This window comes from Bidens hawaiensis, unplaced genomic scaffold (assembly GCF_021521415.1).
Source record: "Bidens hawaiensis isolate Kalapana, Puna unplaced genomic scaffold, B.hawaiensis_p1.1 tig00018141_1, whole genome shotgun sequence".
Classification (NCBI taxonomy): Eukaryota; Viridiplantae; Streptophyta; class Magnoliopsida; order Asterales; family Asteraceae; genus Bidens; species Bidens hawaiensis.
In genome coordinates this window covers 349,317-370,609 of record NW_027492745.1, presented here as the reverse complement: position 1 = coordinate 370,609, position 21,293 = coordinate 349,317, and the positions used below count along the sequence as shown (strand labels likewise).

At 35.2% G+C, this 21,293-nt stretch overlaps 3 protein-coding genes across 5 annotated transcripts; all 3 read right to left on the bottom strand.

Annotated features, from left to right (window-relative positions):
• Window positions 1-789: 789 nt before the first annotated feature.
• Window positions 790-7,035, bottom strand: LOC143555549 (solanesyl diphosphate synthase 3, chloroplastic/mitochondrial-like). 3 transcript variants are annotated; one of them, XM_077045083.1, is made up of 12 exons: window positions 6,913-7,035; window positions 5,579-5,656; window positions 5,397-5,477; window positions 5,244-5,315; window positions 5,037-5,168; window positions 4,871-4,957; window positions 3,883-3,954; window positions 3,683-3,768; window positions 3,043-3,175; window positions 2,442-2,531; window positions 2,235-2,333; window positions 790-1,060 (listed from the first exon to the last, which is right to left on the bottom strand). In XM_077045083.1, exons 1-12 carry the CDS (start codon window positions 7,033-7,035, stop codon window positions 878-880), a joined length of 1,236 nt encoding a protein of 411 aa, XP_076901198.1. In that variant the 3' UTR covers window positions 790-877. The 3 variants fall into 3 exon arrangements, with proteins under 3 accessions (XP_076901198.1, XP_076901200.1, XP_076901199.1); XM_077045085.1 differs by having other exon boundaries at window positions 792-1,060; window positions 5,397-5,471; window positions 5,579-5,659; window positions 6,913-7,023; XM_077045084.1 differs by having other exon boundaries at window positions 793-1,060; window positions 5,579-5,659; window positions 6,913-7,022.
• A 417-nt stretch (window positions 7,036-7,452) lies between these two features.
• On the bottom strand, window positions 7,453-7,908 carry LOC143555547 (uncharacterized). Its single transcript, XM_077045080.1, has one exon. The coding sequence runs from the start codon at window positions 7,906-7,908 to the stop codon at window positions 7,453-7,455; it is 456 nt and encodes a 151-aa protein (XP_076901195.1).
• Window positions 7,909-10,463: 2,555 nt separating this feature from the next.
• Window positions 10,464-18,710, bottom strand: LOC143555548 (uncharacterized). The gene is made up of 11 exons (XM_077045082.1): window positions 18,565-18,710; window positions 15,805-15,848; window positions 14,328-14,408; window positions 14,083-14,190; window positions 13,348-13,439; window positions 13,187-13,261; window positions 11,613-11,682; window positions 11,392-11,493; window positions 11,190-11,304; window positions 11,026-11,088; window positions 10,464-10,606 (listed from the first exon to the last, which is right to left on the bottom strand). The coding sequence occupies exons 2-11, from the start codon at window positions 15,811-15,813 to the stop codon at window positions 10,512-10,514; spliced, it is 810 nt and encodes a 269-aa protein (XP_076901197.1). The 5' UTR covers window positions 15,814-15,848; window positions 18,565-18,710; the 3' UTR covers window positions 10,464-10,511.
• Window positions 18,711-21,293: the final 2,583 nt, after the last annotated feature.

Below are 21,293 nucleotides of genomic sequence, written 5' to 3'. Positions count from 1 at the left end.
ATTATGGCATACTTGTACGTAGATATTATAACATTATTATTGCTTTCATTTTTCTTTTTTCTTTTTTCTTTTTTTTTTGGGGAACGACCAACTAAGTGACGCCGGGTACTCCGTACGCGGCCCCACTGGCTAAAGGTAGCCCGAGCCAGCCACGAGTCCGGACGGACAGAGCCCCTAGCGGTCCACCTATTGAGGGATTCCCCAGATAAAACTCGACCCCCACACCCGCCAAACGGCACGACAACGAGCAGCCGGTAAAACCGGGTAAAATCAGGACTTGAATCCTGACAAACTAGGGTCATCCCTCATATCTCGTATCCCTCATTTTTCTTTTACCTTTGTTCTTTTATTCTTTTCATCAATTTTTCGTCTTTCTTTTTCTTTTATAAATTTTACTTCACATATAAAATTTTATAACTAATTAACCAACATGTTTATTTTTCAAAGATTTATATTTGTTATATTCTTGCTGCTAATTACAAAATACACTTTAAACAGCAAATCAACAAAAAAGAAAATAAGAAAATCTTTAAACAAACGACATTGAGCGAATCAAAAATTTAAAGAACCCGATATAATTCGTAATTTAGTGTAAATCATGACTTGAAATTTATTGAACATGAACACAACTTAAAGATGAACAAACTAAAACTTGTAATTTATAAAAATTATAAAACTCGTAGTCTAAAATTCGTAATTGATAACTAGAACTTATAAATAAACAACTATTCCCAAGTGTTGTAGCAAAAAATTTATTATTAAGCAATCAATATTAAACAAGTAAATAAGCATTAAACAAAGTCCTAAAAATGAATCCAAACAAAACCTGCAACGTATATATATTTTTATGATGGCAGCAAACTCATCTTCATTTTCTTCACTTTGTTCTATTAATGACTCTGTGTGTCAATTCTATAAGCGCACGTCTTGACCGTTGAACATCCTCGTCGTCGTCGTTCTCGGGAAACGAATCGATTGCAGCCGATGCCAAGCTGGCATGCTTTGCTGCTAGTTCCCTTGTTCTTTGTATTCCATGGCTTTTACCAAGATACTCTAGAGCCTGTATTATCCATATCAATGAGAACGATTGTTATTTACCAATTGTTAGCGTTGAAAGTGAAAACATCGGATCAGTTTAAATATCAAACAAAACTAAGAGATCGATCCCGCCAAAATCAGCATCATTATTGTTTTGTATTAAATGATAACTGTCGATATACAACAACACCTAGGGGTATAAACGAGCCAATCCGGACCCGTGAGCTACTCGAGATCTGCTCGTTACAAGCTCGGATCGAGACAAGCTTAAATGAGGCTGAGTCTTGAAATAAGCTCATTTAAAAAACAAGCCCGAGAACTTATCAAACTCAAGCTGGATCATGAACCTAAACAAGCCCTGGCCCTGGTCTTTATATAATTTTTATTTAACTTATTAGATATATATTTATATATTAATATTTGATACAAGTTATGATAAACATATCTAAATAATATAAACATATCTAAATAATATATATTGTGTTATTTATACAAATTATACATGAATTAATTAATAAATAATAAACGAGCCTGAGCCGAAAAAGATCTCGAAACAATCCGAGCTCGAGCTAGGTCTCAGAAGTCTCGGCTCGTTTACACGTAGGTCAACACCCGTTTTCAATTCGTGTAGCCAGAAATTATATCACATATTTTTTTCTTTTTTGCATATCAGCACCCTGTAACTAAAACTTTACAACCTAAGCATATAATTAAATTCTGACATATAATAACCAATCATTTAATTTATGACATATAAACACATTTTTCTAAGAAAATTAAAGAAAGAAAAGGAATAAACAGGTCAACCCCCAGACCACCACATCGGACCAAACACGATGTGTTTCAGTAAACATTTTTCAGGGGTTCAACCCGAAACTGACCCAAACCATTTATACTTAAACCCAAACAAGAGAATTTCGTGTTAGCTTTGTTTTGTGTCAAAAGTTCACACCCATAAAACATAGGCCCATTGAGTATTAGCCAAAACAGATTTGCTTTGAAACAATGTAACTCTTTTAGTACGGGTCAAACCGTAACTATATTGTCACCATAACAATTGAGCTATTGATTTGACTTTTTAGCTGAAAAAACTTGACTTACCCTTTGATACCCAGATCACAACCCATATTGAGTTATTAACTCAACCACAAGTAAACGGGTAAAAATTACCAAGTACAGTTGATACAGAAACTTACAAGATCCACATTGGCAGGGTCGTCCAATCCCCTGTCAACAACTGACCGTAATTCTGGGAACTCCTCCATTGCATATAATATTGGAGCAGTCACAATTCCCTGCAAAGCAGTTGCCACAATGTTAAAAACACAATGCACAACACCATGCCATTTTGTGTGTTTGTATATGTATATGTATATATATGATGACTGAAGTGAGTGGATTACATGGCGAATGTCAGATAACGCGCCTTTCCCTAGAGATGATGATGTGCCTGTGAAATCTAGAACATCATCAATTAACTGGAACGCTAAACCCTGCAAGGAAAAAAACAAAGATAAGTCCGTGTTATGTTACAATCATATCACCTAGGAAATCGCAAAGGGCCGGTCAAGTCAGAAGGGGTTAAGATCGGAATAGGGTCGAAATGAGTTGTTTTGGGTCGGGTCGAAATGGGTTCAGATGTTCGGGTCAAAATTGGTCCGGGTCGGAATGAGTTTCGGGTCAAAAAACAGTTATTTTTTTCCATTCATAAAAACATGATTTCATCATTAACATACCTTTGCTTCGAGTCAGAACGAATTCAAATCGAAACGAGTTTCGGGGTCGCGACGGGTTGGGTCGGAATGGTTTTCGAATCATATCAGGATTCGTTTCGGATCGGGGTTCAGCACAGGATGAGTTTCAGATCAGAACGGGTTCGGTTTGGATCGGACCAGAACGGGTTTGGTTTGGTAATGGTTAAAATGAGTAATATAACCCATTTTAACCATTACCAAACTGGTAGGATCCGCCCACAAAAAAATGAAATAGCTGATTCTTACACACCAGATTTTTTCCATACTCATATGCTAGCATGGCAACCTCTGCAGTTTGACCCGTAAGAAGAGCAATGGATTTGCAGCTGTTGGATATTAATGATGCAGTCTTGTAGTATGTCTTCTGTAAATAGTAATCCATGCTGCAACAGACAAAAAATAAATAAATAATTATACCAACTTAAAATATTCCAAATCTCCAAGATCAGACGCTAGCATTGTAAATTGTAATTACAAAAGTTTCTTTTTCAAATTACCGACAAATTTGTGTAAAAATATTTATTAACAAAAAGTTAAAACTTGGATTTTAAAAACGGCTTTGTTCATCAAAATACATTTACAAGGAGTAAGCATACTGATAGAGATCTTATTCTATTACTTAATACTTAATAGTCGTTTGTAACTGTGGGAGGGGGTAAGTGTAATTTCTATTCTTATAAGTAAGGATCAATAGTCATTTAGGAAGGATAAGAAAGATATTAAGTTGTTAGGCTCATTGCATTAGCATGAGAAGGGCATAGCCTGGGACCACTTCGGTGGTTAGTTATCCTTTGTAGATCCTTGAGATCATCTTCTTCAATATAATAATATACTTTACATATTTGATTTCAATCATCTCAACATTTCCTAATTCAATACCTATCACATACCTACTACGCTGTTCTGCTGATGAGCTCATTTGCATCGTCTCCCCCGTAACAAGATGCTCGACTGCTGTCGCTATTAATGATACAACCTGAAAACACCAATAGAATATAGGTAAAATTGTATGTATATAAGCATGTATTCATATATATATACGCACACAGTCACACACACACCTATATATATATAGGAGAGAGATGGATACCTCTGTGTTTTTCAAAGAAGCAAGGGTGATACAAGCTCTAGAAAGCAAGAAATCTCCAGCCAATACTGAGATCTGCACAAAAACACAAGTACTCTTTCAAAAATAGTTATAACATACTATTAACACAATAAAATTGTTGAAAATCAAGAACAAATAATTACAACATAATCATCCATAAACACATGATTAAAGCAAGATACATGGGATCAATTGTAACGAAACTATTCTGCCGGACAAAGTCAAAGCAGACTGTTTTTATTGATAAAATTGACCAACTATTCTTTACAATTTTGGGCATATATATAGCCTATGAAACGGTACTAACAAGGTGGTTGTACCCCTTCGTTTGGGATACCAGAAAGCCGTCATAACCGCTAAATAACGGATGTTGACTCTTGTCACGTTATACTTTTGTTTTCTGCCTTGTAACCGTTAATTTAATAAATGCATAATAAACATAGCCTAATAACCTATGTCTAGATTACATTTGATTAAGAATTAGTCTATAATGAATCGGATGCATTGTTTATATATCGCAGACAGAAAAAAGTGAATTGAGTGTCATAAGTAGGCACAGCATGTCATCCTTTCGCATTTTTGCTATCATACTTAATAATAATATAATTCTATCAGCAATTCAAGCAATAAGAGAATGGAAGGCGAAAACATCATCATCATCATCATCATCATCGTACTCAGTAAATCCCACCAATAGCAAAGCTATGGTAGGGTCTGAGGAGGGTAAGATGTAGACAGCCTTACCTCTACCCCATAGGAATAGAGAGGCTGCTTCCGGTGAGACCCCCGGCTCGATAGTAGTTTTGCATCAAGCCTTAGACGATGGTGTGTGTACCCTTGTCTTTCGGCTATCAATGCCACCACATGATGCCTGATTAACCTTCCGCCACTTTTAACGTTATTTTCACGAGATTAGTAAAATAACGTCAAAATTAGTGCAACTTCACTTTTAAGTCGAAACATAAGTCACCTTATTTCCCATCACAAAGTTAAGAGAGCCAATCCCGCGTCTTGTATCAGCATCATCCAGTACATCATCATGAAGGAGGCTGGCAACCTGAGATAAAAAAGCACCAGATAAAACATATTTTAAAATTAGTTCTCTAAAATCAAGTACAGATTATAAGAAACCTAACATGAATCATTTCTGTGATTTCAGCGATAGCTTGAAGTCTTGTTCTCAACTCCGTTGAAAACATATCAACAACTCCTTCTGAAGGTGGTTTAGAGATTTGAACATTTAAAGCTGTTGCCATTAATAATATAACCTGCAAAAGACAAAAACTGAGACCACCATCTTGGCACAATAACATGATCACAAGAAAAGAAAGCAATAAACTTACGGTGGGGCGAAACCTCTTCCCTTCAACACCCATTTTGAAGAAATACTCGGCTGCTGAGGCAAGCTTTGGCACCTGCAAGAGAGCATGCATTTGAAGTTGATTACTACCAAAAGTATATCAAAAATAAAATAAAAAGAGTTGTATTATCCATACCTCAGCAACAACCATTGATCGCAGCCTATTAGCAACTATCGATAACTCATCAGCAACAAGAGAAAACGGGTCCACCTGATCCTGGTCAAAAAGAAAACTTTAAAAAAATATGGGGAATATTTTGTATAATTAGAAAAACAACAAAAGAAATGATATAAAAAAAAACAAAAAAAAGCACTTACCTCTTCATACTGGGGTTGGGGTTCACCAGAACGAAAAGAGCGGGAAAACCAGGGAGAGATTACTCTGCAACCCAAAACCTACTAATCACCGAAAACAATAGCAAGTCATATAACATAGAAACCATGAAACAAGTGGCACTAAAATCAACAACCGGTAATCGAAAAACCAAATAGCCCAGAAATAAGAATGCTACAAAAGTTCGTAATATCATATCATTTGTGATCTTTGAATTCATTTGAAAGTGTAGACTTCCACAGTTCCACTGTAAAAACTTGCCAGTTATTTGAACCTAACTATGTCTAACATATATTATATAATATAGTTTGAGGCTTTGTCATTAAAGTGTCTCAGAGCGTTCGCGTCCCTTTATTCATCGCTATCTATATAACTTAACTAAAAACACCATTTTTTCTAAACATTGGTTATATTTTAAAAACATCTCAAATACCATTCTCTATTTCTATCTATCTGTATTTTAAAAACATTGTTCACTTTATTACTTTTTTCCCTTTCCTACGCGCTCACATAATTACATAGAATGATCAATAGACCCTCTAAATATGAACGCGATGTGGAAGCTAAATAAGTGATAAATTATACTTCCGTCCATAAAATGATGGCCTTACATACTTCATTTTTCTTAATCATGAATCTTTTCCCTCATAATCACACATCACTGTCTGTTTCAACTTTCAAGTCATTCCTAAACAATCTTAAATTCACATAATCTACCGCAATGTTCAACAAAAGCGCCATCACATAAAATCACAAATATCCCTAAACAGCCTAAAAACCGCATGACGAATAACTGCATATAAAGTTAAACCACAAAGGCACGCGTTTGGGTTTTTTAACAGTACCTGAATACCAACCCACCCGAACCCGAATTGGATAATACCCGAAACTGAACTAACCCGACCAACCAGAACCTTAAATGGGTAGATTATCAGTCAACAAAAAACCCAAACGTATCATATTACCAAATGGTATTTATTTAGTAGCATGATGATATTTCGTGAATAAAAATATTTTCTTTTCCATTTTCCATTTAGGCCCGAAAACTGAACAATCCGACCCAAACCCAAATAACCCGAACCCGACTAACCTGAATTTATTTCGGCCAGTTATCATTCTTGGACCAAAACCCGAACAACCCGAAACCCATAAAATTAACCCCTGAATTTATTTCGGCCAGTTATCATTCTTGGCCAAAAACCCGAACAACCCGAAACCCAGAAAATTAACCCGAAGAAACGAATATTTGGCAATGAATCAAACGAATAAACCCTAGCAATCAATTCAATTCAATTAAACCAACAATACGATCGTTCACCTGTTCGGAAGACCTGAACCGGCTGTAATGAGGAGGCAATTGCTGAACCGGAGTAGACCAGTACAGCCGTCGACAACTGGTGGCGGCTCGTGAAACACGATGAATTGTTCGATAAATTGACATACTGGTATCAGAAATTGATATTAGTAAATAGACAGAGGCGAATGAAATAGAGATGTGGGATAGGTTAAGAAGATTAGTTAACGGTGGTGGCTGGAAGAGTGAAATTGTGGCGGCTAATTAAATGAAGATTAGTTATTAAAAGTAAGCCGACGTAGCAGCAGCTGATTGATGCGGAAGTGTGACGGCGGCGATGATGGAGATGCAACCACGTGCGTAACCCTAACTTGACTTCCTTCCGATCACTAGATTTTTAATTTATTACACTTTTAACTCATGTCATTAAGGGCATTTACATATATCCCCTTCACAATTCTTTTATTTTGAAAATTAAGCTTCATTTAACACAAACGACATGCAAGACCTCAAAACGAGGGCCGCAAGGAAAACCAAGTTACATCAACCCAAAAGGATATTACATCAATCACTCCATTCTATAGATTTAAATCTAGACCTATTTCGAATCCAAGAATACGAACAAGATTTAATCTTGGACACCACCTCGTAAGCTTTGGCCTCTTTATCTTGAAAAATCTTCTCATTTCTTGCATTCCACATACTCCATAAGGCCGTAACCACTATACAATGAGCCACCCTTTTGTCGAGTTTCGGCTTTTTTAAACCTTTCGCTAACACAAGAATATCCCGAACTTCAAACACGAAAATAGGATCAAAACGGCACCACACGGCAATCCTATCCCATATCTCAGCTGCAAAAATACAACCTGTGAAAATATGATTAGCGGATTCCTGATGCAATTCACAAAACGGACAACTTTCCTCGGTAAGACCCATCCCTCGTTTATCTAAAGCAATTTTAGTAGGAGTCCTATCTTGCTCCGCTCGCCACGCCAACACATTACACTTGATCGGCATCCACCCATCCCATTTAAACTTAAAAAAGGGGTCATATTTTTATACATATTTTTATAACATATTTTTATAACCTATAAAAATTAATTACATATTTCCCCAATCTTAAACACATATATTACATGTAACATGTATATCTATTTTACTAAAATTAACAAAGTAATGGACAATTTTACCCCTTATATGAAAGAAGAATGACACCAATTTTTGTGAACCACAAATCTGTTTTTTCTTCTGTTTTTTCTTCTTCGTTATTTACTTTACTCCCCCCCCCCCCCCCCCCCCAAAATGAATTTTAGGCATTTAGCCTTGATTCTATCGTATAACAAACAAGTTTCTAATCACATACTCAAGTTCAAATGATTTGCAAGTTTAACCACAGTTTCGTTTTACCAGGTTTGCTCAATCCATCTCTGGTGACCACCACCATCAAAACTCATGTTTTTCATATCTGAGCGAGGCACAGTAATAGATGTCGTCTGTGGGGTTCTTGGTTTTAAAAAGCGCACTCGAGGCGAGGTGAGGCGAGAAGCGACTTAAGGCAAACACCTCAACGCTTTTGCCTACCCAAGGCAAAGCCTGTTAAAAAAGCAAACGTTTTTTGCGCTTTTGTGCGGGGCGAAAAAGCGAGGAGGCGAATGCTTTATATACAAAAAGCGACCAGTTAACTCATTTTCAACTTAACCTTTATAATTAGTCATTTATGGATTTTTCATATTTGGCAATAAGCTTTTGAAAGTTGAAACACTTTTGAGTAGTGCTCTTTTGGAAACACTTATGAGTACTTTGGTACTCGATAAACTTGTTTTTATTGCTACTTTGATATTTTGGGTGAGTAATGTGGTACTCGAAAAATTATACTACACTACGTTTGGAATTTTGGGATATATATATATGTATGTTGATGTTTCAGACATTTAATATATATTATGATGTGGTTTGTTTATAATATGTTGCTTATAAATAATTACATATTTTTTAAAATACGGTCGCCTCGTATTCAAAAAGCGTTCGCTTTTGCGCTTTTCGCCTCGGATGAGGACCTCTTCGCTTTTGTTCGCCTCACGCTTTTTTAAACCAAGGTGGGGTTATATAGAGTGAGACAGCGGAATTCAGATGAGATGACGTTGATGGGGTAGGAGATGAGAATTAGGGTGTGCCAAGTGATTGGAAAGTCGTTGGAAAATCAAGCTACCCAGAAGTGAGTATGTTGGAGAAGATGATAGATGATGACATGATGTGGGTTAACTTTATAATTATTAATATAAGTTTGTATTTTAATTAAGTAAGGGTACTTGAGTAATTTGCAAGGGAAAGGGGAAATATGTAATTTGATTTCGTTGATTGGGGAAATATGTAATTTATGGTGTTTAGCAAAGGAGAAATATGTAAAGATCTCAATGAAAAATAAGAATAATAATAATGAGGTCAGAAGTGGGTGTTATGTGTGTGACAAAACGGACCCTCGCTTTTTTTCTTCTTTCTTTCTTTACATTGGAATGGCGTGCCACAACATCAGGCTATCTAGAGGGGTGCGTGGTGCGATACTATGATTTGGTAAGGTTAGAGCGTTCCCAACCTGATTCATACTTCATCCTATAATTACACTAAAATGCATTGCATTGCTATCTCTTTTCAATTAAATAATATTTTTTTATGCATTTATTCTTATAGTTTCTCTATGCTATACTCGCAACCAATTTCAACGAATATTAAATAAATAAGGGCAAACAAATGTTTCTCAAAACTTACAAAAAATTACTAGATTTTCTCTCTCGTTCACTCACAACCACTCTTAACCCTATTCTATAATTTACAAAATACTCTCATAAAAATTTACGGAATCAATTGGGAATGGTCTTAGTGTTAACGTTTAAAATATTCGATTAATGCTTGAAATGAAACAAAATCCAAGTTAGATTCAACAAAATAGTATTTTTGGTCCGGGTCGGTTTTTCAAAAAACGCAAAACTGAACAAAAATAGATTTTAGTAAACTCAAATTGAACCTTCGGATTCCAACATGGTTTGGATTTTTTGATTTCGAGACTTCTTTTTAGTTTTGGTTTTGTGCACTCCCTACATCTAGCAAAGCTAGTAAAGATTAGTGTTGTTACATAAAATGCGGTAAAGATATCGTTATGGTTAGTTGACTATTCAGGCTATGGGTTTCCTCGAGAATCCTTCAAAATTCCAGGGACTAGTAAAAGTAATATTGTAAAAGTCACTAGACGCTGGTCGGTAATCCAAATAATCATTCAAAAAATTGTATGAAGTATAGTTGATGTGTTCTTTATTTCACCATTTTGTAGCATCGTATTTTCATCTTCACCCAACATGTCATCTTTTACATATGACACCTACTTAACATTATGGCTCCTTAATATATCTCAAGTTCGAAACTAAATACAGGGTCCATAACATATAGTCATAGTATTGTCTTTTCCAATGTTTTTGGAAGTACCGTACATTTATAGTCATAGCATTGTCTTTTCCAACGTTTTACTGGTAGCATACATTTAGGACACACGTGTACTTACACACAAAAGTCATGTCATTACCATATCATATGCGCTACTAGCTACTTAGTATTTATGTATGATCCAACTAGTAAACATGGGAATGCTGCTTGGCAGTCAGGAAAGCTTTTAAGCGGGCGTTTTTTTCTTCAACATCCTTGAATGCAACTCTTCGTCCATGGCCTGCGAATAATACTAATCAGTTCGACTAACTTTAGAGGTCGCAAAATGGCAGTGTCGGGCTGGTCACAGATAGAAAACAAGTAATTTGGTACGGGCCAATTCAAGTCGGATTCACATATAAACAATTTTGGTCAAACTTTTTATATATGCGCATTTAAAACTATATTATTCCAATAGTATTCTTAACTTCTGAATAAAATTATTTAGAAAAACACACTTACCCGAGTTGTTTGACCTGTTTAACCATTTGACCTACTTTCTCCTATCTAAACTATGACTATTGAAATAACATGATTTAGGCAATCATTTTCAAAAATTGCGCTATTTCCTTAAAACGCTCATATTTCTTTTCTTTTTTTTTTTTAAAAAAAAGGGATTATTATCAACTAGCTATTAAAATAATAATTAAAAAAACCAACCTGGTAATATCCACTCAAATTCCAGCTCAAGTAACATAGCTACACTATCCAACTGTATCAGCACTGCAAATCGGAAGCAAAACCAGTGGATCACAAAATATAACACGTGCGGAACATTAATGGGCTAATTTCTAAATGAAATTCAAAAAAACACTCTTTTATACCTGAATAAAAATTGTATATCTCAGAAATAGCCAGCATAGATTCATCCATTGCCAATGCCAGATGATCTCCGGTGAAAAGCACCTTTAACGGCTTATAAAACAAGCACACTGACCCCTGTCATTCCGTTCGCAATACAAGATAAAACATCAACTTTTAGAAATTTGGTGAAAAATGAAATAATAAGGTAACTTATGCACTCACTTCTGTGTGGCCCGGGGTGTGTATAAGCTGGATATCATCACTAAGACTCCACGGTCCGCATCCGTTCAACTTCATCTCAACATTGCTGGTTGAAGCATTTACCTGGTAATTAAAAAAAAAAAAAAAGACCCAAATTCTATTAAAATTAAAAAATTATTAGCTAAACACTTCTCGTGATCTGCCACTGTGGACCATGGAATGAAAAATGTTATTCATCATACCTCTCTGGAGTGAAGAACTCTTTCACAATTCAATCTCTTTGACCACTTCTCATGATCTGCCACATCATCCCTGATTCAAGCAAGTCAAAACTAGCTTATAAATATAAAGATGTCATTTTCGACTCGTTTAACTATGAGAGGTCGATTTGGGTTAAGTTTAATCATTTACAAATAAAATGGATTAAACAAAAAAAGTCGCTAATAAGTGAACGTGTGAAGCGGTTAGAAAGTCACCCAACTACCCACGGTGTGTTTCTAAGCATTAAACCTTCTCGATCATTTTATTAAAAAAAAAAACAGATTACCAGTGTAACTATATATTTTTTTTTCTTTGTTTTTTCTTATAGTAATATATATCAAAACATATTTTTTATATTATATTAATATGACAATTTAGAATTCAGGCTTTTGTAGCAGAGGTTATGGAACTTTTGGAAACATTCTAATTATTGCCTATGAGTTTTCTCGCTTTCTAAGGTTATATATTATTATGTTTGATGGGCTTTTGTTGTTTTTTTTTTGAAAGTGTATACTGATTGATTATATGTGTTTTGGGGATTTAGATGACAAGCGTAGATGATCCGGTAATTATATTAATCATTTATGGTACTTGGATGGGTCTGGCAGGTTTGCTTTGGTGAGTCAAGTTGGGGTAAAAAAAAATAATTTTAGTAATTTTAGATTATAATTATTAATATGTTTTTAAAATAATTTTTTCAACCTGTGTGTCACACGGGCTTATAGATGAGTAATATATAAATTAACAATTTTGATCTGTTACTGAACCTGACCAGCCCATTTAACAGTACTCGAACCTAGGGCTGTAAACGAACCGAACGAACACAAACAAGGCCTTGTTCATGTTCATTCGTTAAGTAAATAATGTGTTCATGAACAGTTCACGAACACTTACCGAACGAGATTTTATGTTCGTGTTCGTTTATTAAGGAAATTAAAGTGTTCACGAACGGTTCACGAACACAAACGAACACAAATAAAATCGGCAGAGCCTAGAGATTGAGACCGATGTATTCATCAATGTGAATAATGAAAGCTTGTAAACGAATCGAATGAACACGAACAAGGGCATGTTCGTGTTTGTTTATTTAACTTTAAAAGAACACGGACACTTAATCGAACAAATATTTATGTTCATGTTTGTTTATTTAAAAATGGACATTTATGTTCGTTTGTTTAAAATCTAAACTAACATAACTAAATAAAGATAAACGAACATGTATGAACAAACGTAAATGAACACAAATTAACAAATATAAAACCTTTAAGCAGATGGCATATCAGGATAATATTTAATTATTTTCTATTAATATTAATACATAAATGAACATAAATAAACAGACATGAACGAACATAAACGAATTTTCATGAACATAAATGAACGAACGGAACAGGTGTTCATGTTCGTTCGTTTAATTAAACGAACACAAATTTTTTGTTCATGTTCGTTCGTTTATTAAATAAACGAACATAAACGAACTTCCCACCGAACGGTTCACGATAGTTCACCGAACGTTCGGTTCGTTAACAGGCCTACTCGAACCATATAATCATACTGATGAGTGAGAAACATGTATCGAGCTCCGCCCATTTTCTCAATGTTGGAAGCAAGCCTTTCTGTATATCGAGGGCTGCAATATATTACGGGTTTATGATATAATAATTGACTTGTCGATAAGAGTCGTATGATCCGTAAGAACTTGGATGGTTAGATAACCTGTCAATAAGAATATTCCCTTCAGGATGAAGCAACAGATAGGATGCTGCTCCGTATGATTTATCAGAGTGATAACCACAATGATACACCCGCTGTAATTATTAGTTTGACTTAGCATTTGGTCAAAATGGATTAAGGTCTAAACAGGTTGGATTGACCTGTAGTTTTTAGTTTTATAAATGATTAATGCATTAAATATACAATAAACAGGTAACCATATGTAAGAAACAACAAAACACACAGGTTGGGTATTTGGTCAAAAGGGATTAAGGTAAAAAAAAAATCATATTTAAGTCCGTGTTATAACGGGTCGGTTTGACCACTTGGTTTGCCCATTCTTTTAGTTTTACAGATGATTGATGCAGTTAATATATACATTATATATATTATTATAAATCAATAGTTTTAATAAAACGACGTAGGAGGTTCAAACCATTTGACTTCAATTTTGACCCGTTTGACCAAGTTTTTTCTGTTTAACCAAATGGTTCAAACCATGAAAGTTACTATTACAGCAAGTTCAGGAATCCTCATATTTGGTTACTTTTCAAACATATTTCAATGGGTCGAAGACAAAGTGACAAACCATGTAGACTAAACAGAAACCAAGTAATTGAATACGTATAAAGCGAATAGTTATAAATGAAAATTAAAGGGATGTTATATCCAATATATAAATCATGATGCAATTTAACAAAAATACATTGATGAAGAATAATAGATTAAACAAATTACCGGGATTCTGTCGGTGTCAATGGGTATAGGAAATGTTTTTTGAACCTCTAAAATATAATGAACGGGTTTCTCAGTACGGATTGAGTTCGTTGGACACGAAAGTAATGCCTGCAAATACAACATAAAAATGATATTGTCTACAATCATTGCCACCTCAGCTTGCAAGTAAGTTAATTAATCTTGGTTTTTGTTTGCATAACAATATACGGTGAATGGCTTTTCAAGACTATCATATGACAGAATACCTGAAGAGCCTTAACGCGCTCATCTTGACAGCTTGGCTGCTTTGATACAGCAGACATGTCACCGACACGAGTGAAGATGTCCTGAAATATAAAAATTTCAGAAAATAGTACTTCTATCTCTGAAATGGTCTTCTCTTCAGAAATAATATATTCCCATTTGTTTACATACCATACCAGGTAAAATGGTGATGTGGCACGCCATCACCTCATCAAGAAACCGGTGCCACATCACCAATTTATGTACTATAGAACTTAGAAGGTCGCTTAAATTCAGTGGCAAAAAACAAAAAATAAAAAACCGGAAGTATATATGCGACATACAATGGCAAACAAACATTTTTTACTTGCATAGTGTTATAGTTAGATTTAGAGAAAGAAGAGAATTGTCTCCATGGTCCAAGCTGCATCAACCAACAACTTAACCGCATTTACCATATTTGGGGGGGGGGGGAGTGATGGCTCCCGGATCGATCACCTCGGTAGGCCCGAAAGTTTTTAAAATTTTTTTGTATATATGTAACTTTTTGAAAGAAATATTAATTGTTAATGTTTAAACCCAATTCATCTAACCCCATTTTTATATATAAAAAAGAAATTGCATAACACGAACAATAACCCAATAAGCTCATTTAAAAATTAAATTGTCTAAACCTAATTAATAAAAAAAAAGAAAAAAAAAAACCTTTTACCAATGTTGTAAAAGTAGGTCTCCAAGGCCGAGTACTCGCTCCAAGGTATGGTGTCGAGGAGAGTTTCTTCAACTCCGCCTAGTTGCTGAGAATCGATCAAATGTGATCAACCCCAGCCAGAATCACATCTAATCGGTTAACTTGGGTCGATTTTGACTTAAAAAAGAAAACACAATTCATAGTTCTATAATATTATAAAAAAATATCACTTTTTTAAGTTAATGATTAGCATATTTTAAAATAATTTAGTATTTAAAAATATATATTCTCTTATTTATATCGATATTCACTTATTTTGTTATAAATATTAGCATACTTATGATATTTGACATATATTTAATATCCAAAAATTAATTTTCTTTATATTCACCATTTCCGAGTACTCCGAGTTCACCCAACTATGCATAGGGTCCGCCTAGCGACTTTTGCAACCTTGCCTTTTACTTATAGCCCATTTTTTTCTCGCCATCAGCCCAAAAAGTTTTAACGATTCTCAAGGACGACACTGCATTTAACTACCATTCCATTGAATGCTACAAGATTACAACACTTTACACTTGACCCCCTGGCCAATACTATTTGGCACATTTAGTTCTTAGACTATTCAGGTGTAACACATAACAAAAGCAAGCAACTTCATTGCAGCATAATATTCAATTAGAGAATAGTCACATAGGTTATTTACACTTCAATCAAAGACTTTAATCCTTTATTACTGCTAAAACTTATACTAAAGAATAGTCATAAATCACATAAGTTAACTATTTAAAGAAAGGTAGTTTAATTACCGGAGCCATCCAACGACAGGTATCACAATCAATGCATGTATGATCTGCAAATTAAAAATAAAAATATTAAACTGGTTATCTTCTTGCTAGCAAGAACAAATATTTGAGAGAAGCTAAACGTTTTAGGCATAAATAACTATAATATAAATAGATAATAACAACTTCAACTTATGAAGATAAACACTGCAAGTATTGTCTAGGTTTCAAAAATCATCGTATGCAGGAGTATTATTAGAAAACATTAAATTATGAATCCTGAGAACAACGCAGTTTCATTAAAATTGGCAGGAATTTGTTGTAATAATTGCGATTTTTTCAAATTTCATAACAAGAAAGTTGTATAAATTTTAGACAGAATTACAAATTTTGTCCTTTAAAAAAAGCCAAATTACGGTTCGTGTCCTTTTTTAAGTTTCATTGCAGGCGGTATCCTTTAAACATTTTTTTCCTACACGTTATGTCCTTTACGCTAACTGGGTTAGAAAAACTCAGTTAAATACCCTCACGTGAGGCGCATGTGAGGGCATTTTTGTCTTTTCGCCTGTAATTTGTCTAATATATATTAAAATGATTCTCTCTCTCTCTCTTCCCATCTTCTCTCTCTCTCTCTCTCTCTCTCTCTCTCTCCACACCAACACCAACACCACCACTTCTTCTTAAATCCGGCACCATCTCCTGGAAACAAGCCAGGAGGGCACGTGCGGCGGAGGGCACGTGCGGCGGAGTCGTAGGCGCGTGCGGCGTCCTCGGCGGAATCAAATGTACCTAACTAAACACGGGCTTTCTTCCACGGGTCACGGATCTCCGCCGCGAACCGTCCCCAGGGACGCTTACGGACGCCGCGGTACCGGGGCTCGCCCGGCGGCGGTCCTATCGGATCTCCGGTGACGGTCTTGGGTCTTCCGGCTCGTCGCATGACTGGTTTCCGGTAGATCTGATGTTTATATTATTATTATTATTAGATGGTGAATATGAATATTATTGATTCATATTAGAAACCAATAATAATAATAAAATCTATCATTTTGATGATTTTCTTCTGATCCGGGTTTGTTTTGTTTGGCTGCTTTAATGGGTTTTTGTTTCATGTAAAATTATGCAGGCATGTAATTGACCTTAAAGTCAAAATCAGGTTAGTCATGATTTTCATGAAAGCTGCCGTCTTCCTCGCCGGAGAAGAAGACCGGAGATGGTGTTGTCGTCTTCCTCGCCGGAGCGGAATGGCCTCATCGGCTTGTTTCCAGGAGATGGTGCCGGATTTAAGAAGAAGTGGTGGTGTTGGTGTTGGTGTGGAGAGAGAGAGAGAGAGAGAGAGAGAAGATGGGAAGAGAGAGAGAGAGAATCATTTTAATATATATTAGACAAATTACAGGCGAAAAGACAAAAATGCCCTCACATGCGCCTCACGTGAGGGTATTTAACTGCGTTTTTCTAACCCAGTTAGCGTAAAGGACATAACGTGTAGGAAAAAAATGTTTAAAGGATACCGCCTGCAAGGAAACTTAAAAAAGGACACGAACCGTAATTTGGCTTTTTTTAAAGGACAAAATTTGTAATTGGGTCTAAATTTTATAAAAGGAGTAAATTTGTTAGTTTTGGTGTAATTAACAGCTAACATGGGTGCAAGTGCAAACGAGTCGAGCCATTCACGAGTTACCCGAGATCATATCAATAAAATGCTTGAAAAGATCCGAGATTTTTCGACCTTGACCCGAGCCCGAACCACAAAAAAAGATCTTATAGTTATGGAGCCCTGACTCGAGTCTTGTATGGGAAGCTCGTTTAGGCTCGCCAACTTTAACAAGCCTTGTGTGTTTTTTAAGTGATTTCTATGCATTAATTTCACACGTTACACCCGAGTTCGAGCCGAACTTTTGCTTGTTTAAGGTATTGCACGAGCTCGAGTTTAACTTAATCTTGTTTATGTTTTTTCTTAAAATATATAAAAATATTAAAAAGAGCATATAATTTAACTAATCTATACTCTCTAATAAAAAGATACAAGTTTTGCCACTTGTTACTTTCACATTAAACCTCACCATTTTTAACAAATTTATAATAGTAAAATAATATTTACCATTTTTAAAATTTATGCTTCAAAATTTATTAATTTAATATTTACTTTCTATTTTTTTTTTCAAATATTTGATATTTATAATAATCTTTTACTTTAAAATTGTTTTAAAGACGATTGTACAACGAATATGTATTAATACTGTTTAATAGATTTATTGTTTCTTGTATATCGATTATTTATTAAATATTGTGTTTTCAAAAACTGCAAGTATAGTAGACGGGCCCAAACTAGTATACAGCAAACAAGCTCAGAGCTTGAAAAAGTTACTCACTAGCTTGAGTTTTAGAAAAACGCTCGAAACCCTAGCTCAAGCTCTCGTAAGTTAAAACAAGCCGGGCTCGAGTATCAAGTAACACATAACTAAGGGGCTGTTTGGTAGCCTCTTAACAGTCATTAAAAGGCTACCTTTTAATGGCTCATAACATCTGAATGGTTAAGAGGTAGCTTTTAAGTCTGAATGGTTAAGAGATAACCATTAAGAGGTAGCCTCTTAACCATTCAGACTTAAGTATACTCTTAACCATTCAGATGTTATGAGCCATTAAGAGGTAGCCTCTTAATAACTGTTAAGAGGCTACCAAACAGCCCCTAAGAGTATGATAAACGCATGCCCTTTCGGTATATCCAAAGACGAAAATCCAAATGAAAGTTTTTTGGCAGTTGAAGACATCGAAACAACGAACCGACAAAGAAGTCTCCATCAACGTTCTCCGGACGTCGTTTCTTCTTTGATAAACCTTGCAGGTATGAGCTTTGACTTTGACTTTTGATATTGATTACAAGTTTCGCCGGAGAATAATAGGAAGGCCGTCGTTGTTTTGATGAAGGTGGTCGATGGTGGTGGTAGTTTGAGAGGAAACAAAGCTGTGTTGCCATTGTTGATGTTATTGTTAATGTTGTTGGAGAACAAGAACCTGATTGTTATCTGCTTTCTTCTTTGTTTTCTGGTTACACGTGCTAGTATGTGTCCTTCTTGTATTTTGTTTTATTATTTTTGGATAACGTAAAATAATATTTAGGTTACAAGTCTTATATACTAGGATCTTACCCGGCGTGTTGCGTCCGGCCGTGCTTGGCAGGTCTGTGTTGGTTACATCTGGGCGTCGTTTTAGTAAGTTGACGCGAATTCGGTTGGTATCGGTAACGTTCTTTACGGTATCAAAACCAAACCAAAAAATTAATTCATCAAATTAACGTATTTAAAACAAATTAAAAACCAAGACACCACACCACCTTACATTTTCATTTCCTGATTAAGTATGAAATATAAAAATACAAAAATCTATTTCTATTTAAAAAACACACAAAAAAAAACAACAAAAAAATTCCCTAAAAAAAGGCTCGAACTCGGGACTTGCAAGTTCAACAATAAAACAATACCACAAAAGCAGCTTCCTTTTGTGTTATTTTTATTACTTTCAAATAAAGACAAAAAAAAGGCCTCAAAGAGGCTTGAATTGACAACCTAAGGGTTGCAACAACACAACAAAATCACTCCACCAGCTTTCATTTTGTTACTTATCCTAGTTTCAATTCAATAAATTCTCAAACAGATTTTGAAAATGATAAAAAAAGAGAAACTTAGTGGCTATCATGATTGGACCTACATTCCCTAGCATTGCAGCAGTGTTTATCCTTTAATAGATAGTATAATAATATGTCCGAGCATGCGAAAAACAATAATATAAAATGTAGACAAAAGATTTTTTATTAACTAACTTGAAAAGAGTTAAACTATATATGAACTTTGACTTGTTACTCAACACAAACGATCCATCAAAATATACTTAAAATCATGGTCACACTAGCGAAACGTAAGATGGCATAATCACAACATTCAATTCACGGTCAGTTACCACCTTCTACCTTAAGTACCAGCTATCAGTTCGGACAAGCCGACTATAGCAAGTAATTCTTACTCTGACTACTCGGGTTTTAGTTACAATTGTTAGTTTGGATTGATGAAAGTATAGTGAGTGCTTTGGATGGGAGAAAAAGTCCCATAGCGCCCGGAACACCACCTGTCACAACCTGACCGGCGGAACATGCCGGGGCACGACGGGATTGCTAAAGAACACAATGACACTATTAAAGTGACAATATTTAATTAACCCATTCATTTCATTCAATCATCAAATGTAATACAACTTGTCCATACAAAGCACACAAAAATACAAGGAAATAAATTGTTCATTTTTCTAACAACCTAAACGGTCTCAAAATAAATGGCGTCTTCAATCGTCAATCAACCAATAGTTAAACCTGTAACAATGCATAAAATATATTTTGTCAACACGAATGTTGGTGAGCAATTCCATAATTTTGAGTATATATAATATGAGGCAAAATCCACAACTCGTATATGAAATCGTAAATAAAAGCAACAATTGAGGTATATAAATCTGTTAGGCCTCGTTTTGTTTATTTAAGTCTTTTGTATTGGAATGTATGTATTTGTGTATGTTTGGGCACGTGTTGGGCTTATTATGTTTTTTTTGTATGTAAGGCCTTAGACCTTGTAAACAAGCCCAATGGGCATAATGATATGAAACAAAGTTCTTATGCATGCTTCCTATAAATAGGGAAGCATGTCATGAGAATAAAAAGCCTTTTGTCAAAACTTGTTCTCATACTCTCTAATTTCTCTCTAACTCCCTTCTCTCACTCATCCGCAAATAACCTTCAAGATCCGAGACCAAAGGTGGCTTGGTGTGATATTCCGCTAGCACCGAGTTTGGTTGATCCAAGAGTAGTTGTTAGATCCACCCCGTCATAGGACCTACAATTGGTATCAGAGCTTCGGCTCACTAGTTGAGGTTTTTGGATCACAACCTTGGGTTTTGATCTTGAGAAAGTGAAAAGAAAGTGCTCTTGCAAAGAAAAACCACAAAAACACAAAAAGATTCGAGTTCAAAGTTCCACAAAATGACTTAGAAACTGTTCTTGGTAGAAATCATAAGTTTAAAAGGTGTTAAAACTCAAGAAATAAGTGTTTAAAGTTGTTGAAAAATTTTGTTTCAAAGTTCGCATTCGCATGTACTATGGGGTTGTTGTACTAACCTTTGACTAAACTGACAAGTTAGGTGAACGAATTCCCAAAAAGATTGCTTCTAGAAATCAAAAAAATTTCGCATTCGCATTGCTTGAGAAACTTTGCATCGTATTGAAAAGTTCACATCGCATCAGAAAACTTCGCTTTGCCTGACAAAATTCGCATCGCTTGGGATTTCGCTTCGCATCAAAGTTCGCATCGCATAACAAGGAATTCGCATCGCGTTCAGATTCGCATAGAAAATTCATGCGAAGTGAATAAAACCTTTTATTCGCATCGCATTCAAAAATTCGCTTCGCATAGTGGGCGAATTGTTTGAAACTATTTTCTATTCGCGTACTTTGCGAATTATTTGTTCTG

What these genes read in the sequence shown, in the direction of transcription:
- LOC143555549 (XM_077045083.1), bottom strand. Translation starts at nt 7,035, where the DNA reads ATGTCAATTTATCGAACAATTCATCGTGTTTCACGAGCCGCCACCAGT. An exon ending in ACTTTGTGATGGGAAATAAG is followed by an intron (nt 3,955 to 4,870) that starts GTGACTTATGTT and finishes GTTTTTGTGCAG; the next exon opens with ATCTCAGTATTGGCTGGAGA. An exon ending in ATGAGTATGGAAAAAATCTG is followed by an intron (nt 2,532 to 3,042) that starts GTGTGTAAGAAT and finishes TTTTCCTTGCAG; the next exon opens with GGTTTAGCGTTCCAGTTAAT.
- LOC143555548 (XM_077045082.1), bottom strand. An exon ending in AGCGCGTTAAGGCTCTTCAG is followed by an intron (nt 14,191 to 14,327) that starts GTATTCTGTCAT and finishes TTGTATTTGCAG; the next exon opens with GCATTACTTTCGTGTCCAAC. An exon ending in TACATGTTTCTCACTCATCA is followed by an intron (nt 11,683 to 13,186) that starts GTATGATTATAT and finishes TGCTTGAATCAG; the next exon opens with GGATGATGTGGCAGATCATG.
- LOC143555547 (XM_077045080.1), bottom strand. Translation starts at nt 7,908, where the DNA reads ATGCCGATCAAGTGTAATGTGTTGGCGTGGCGAGCGGAGCAAGATAGG.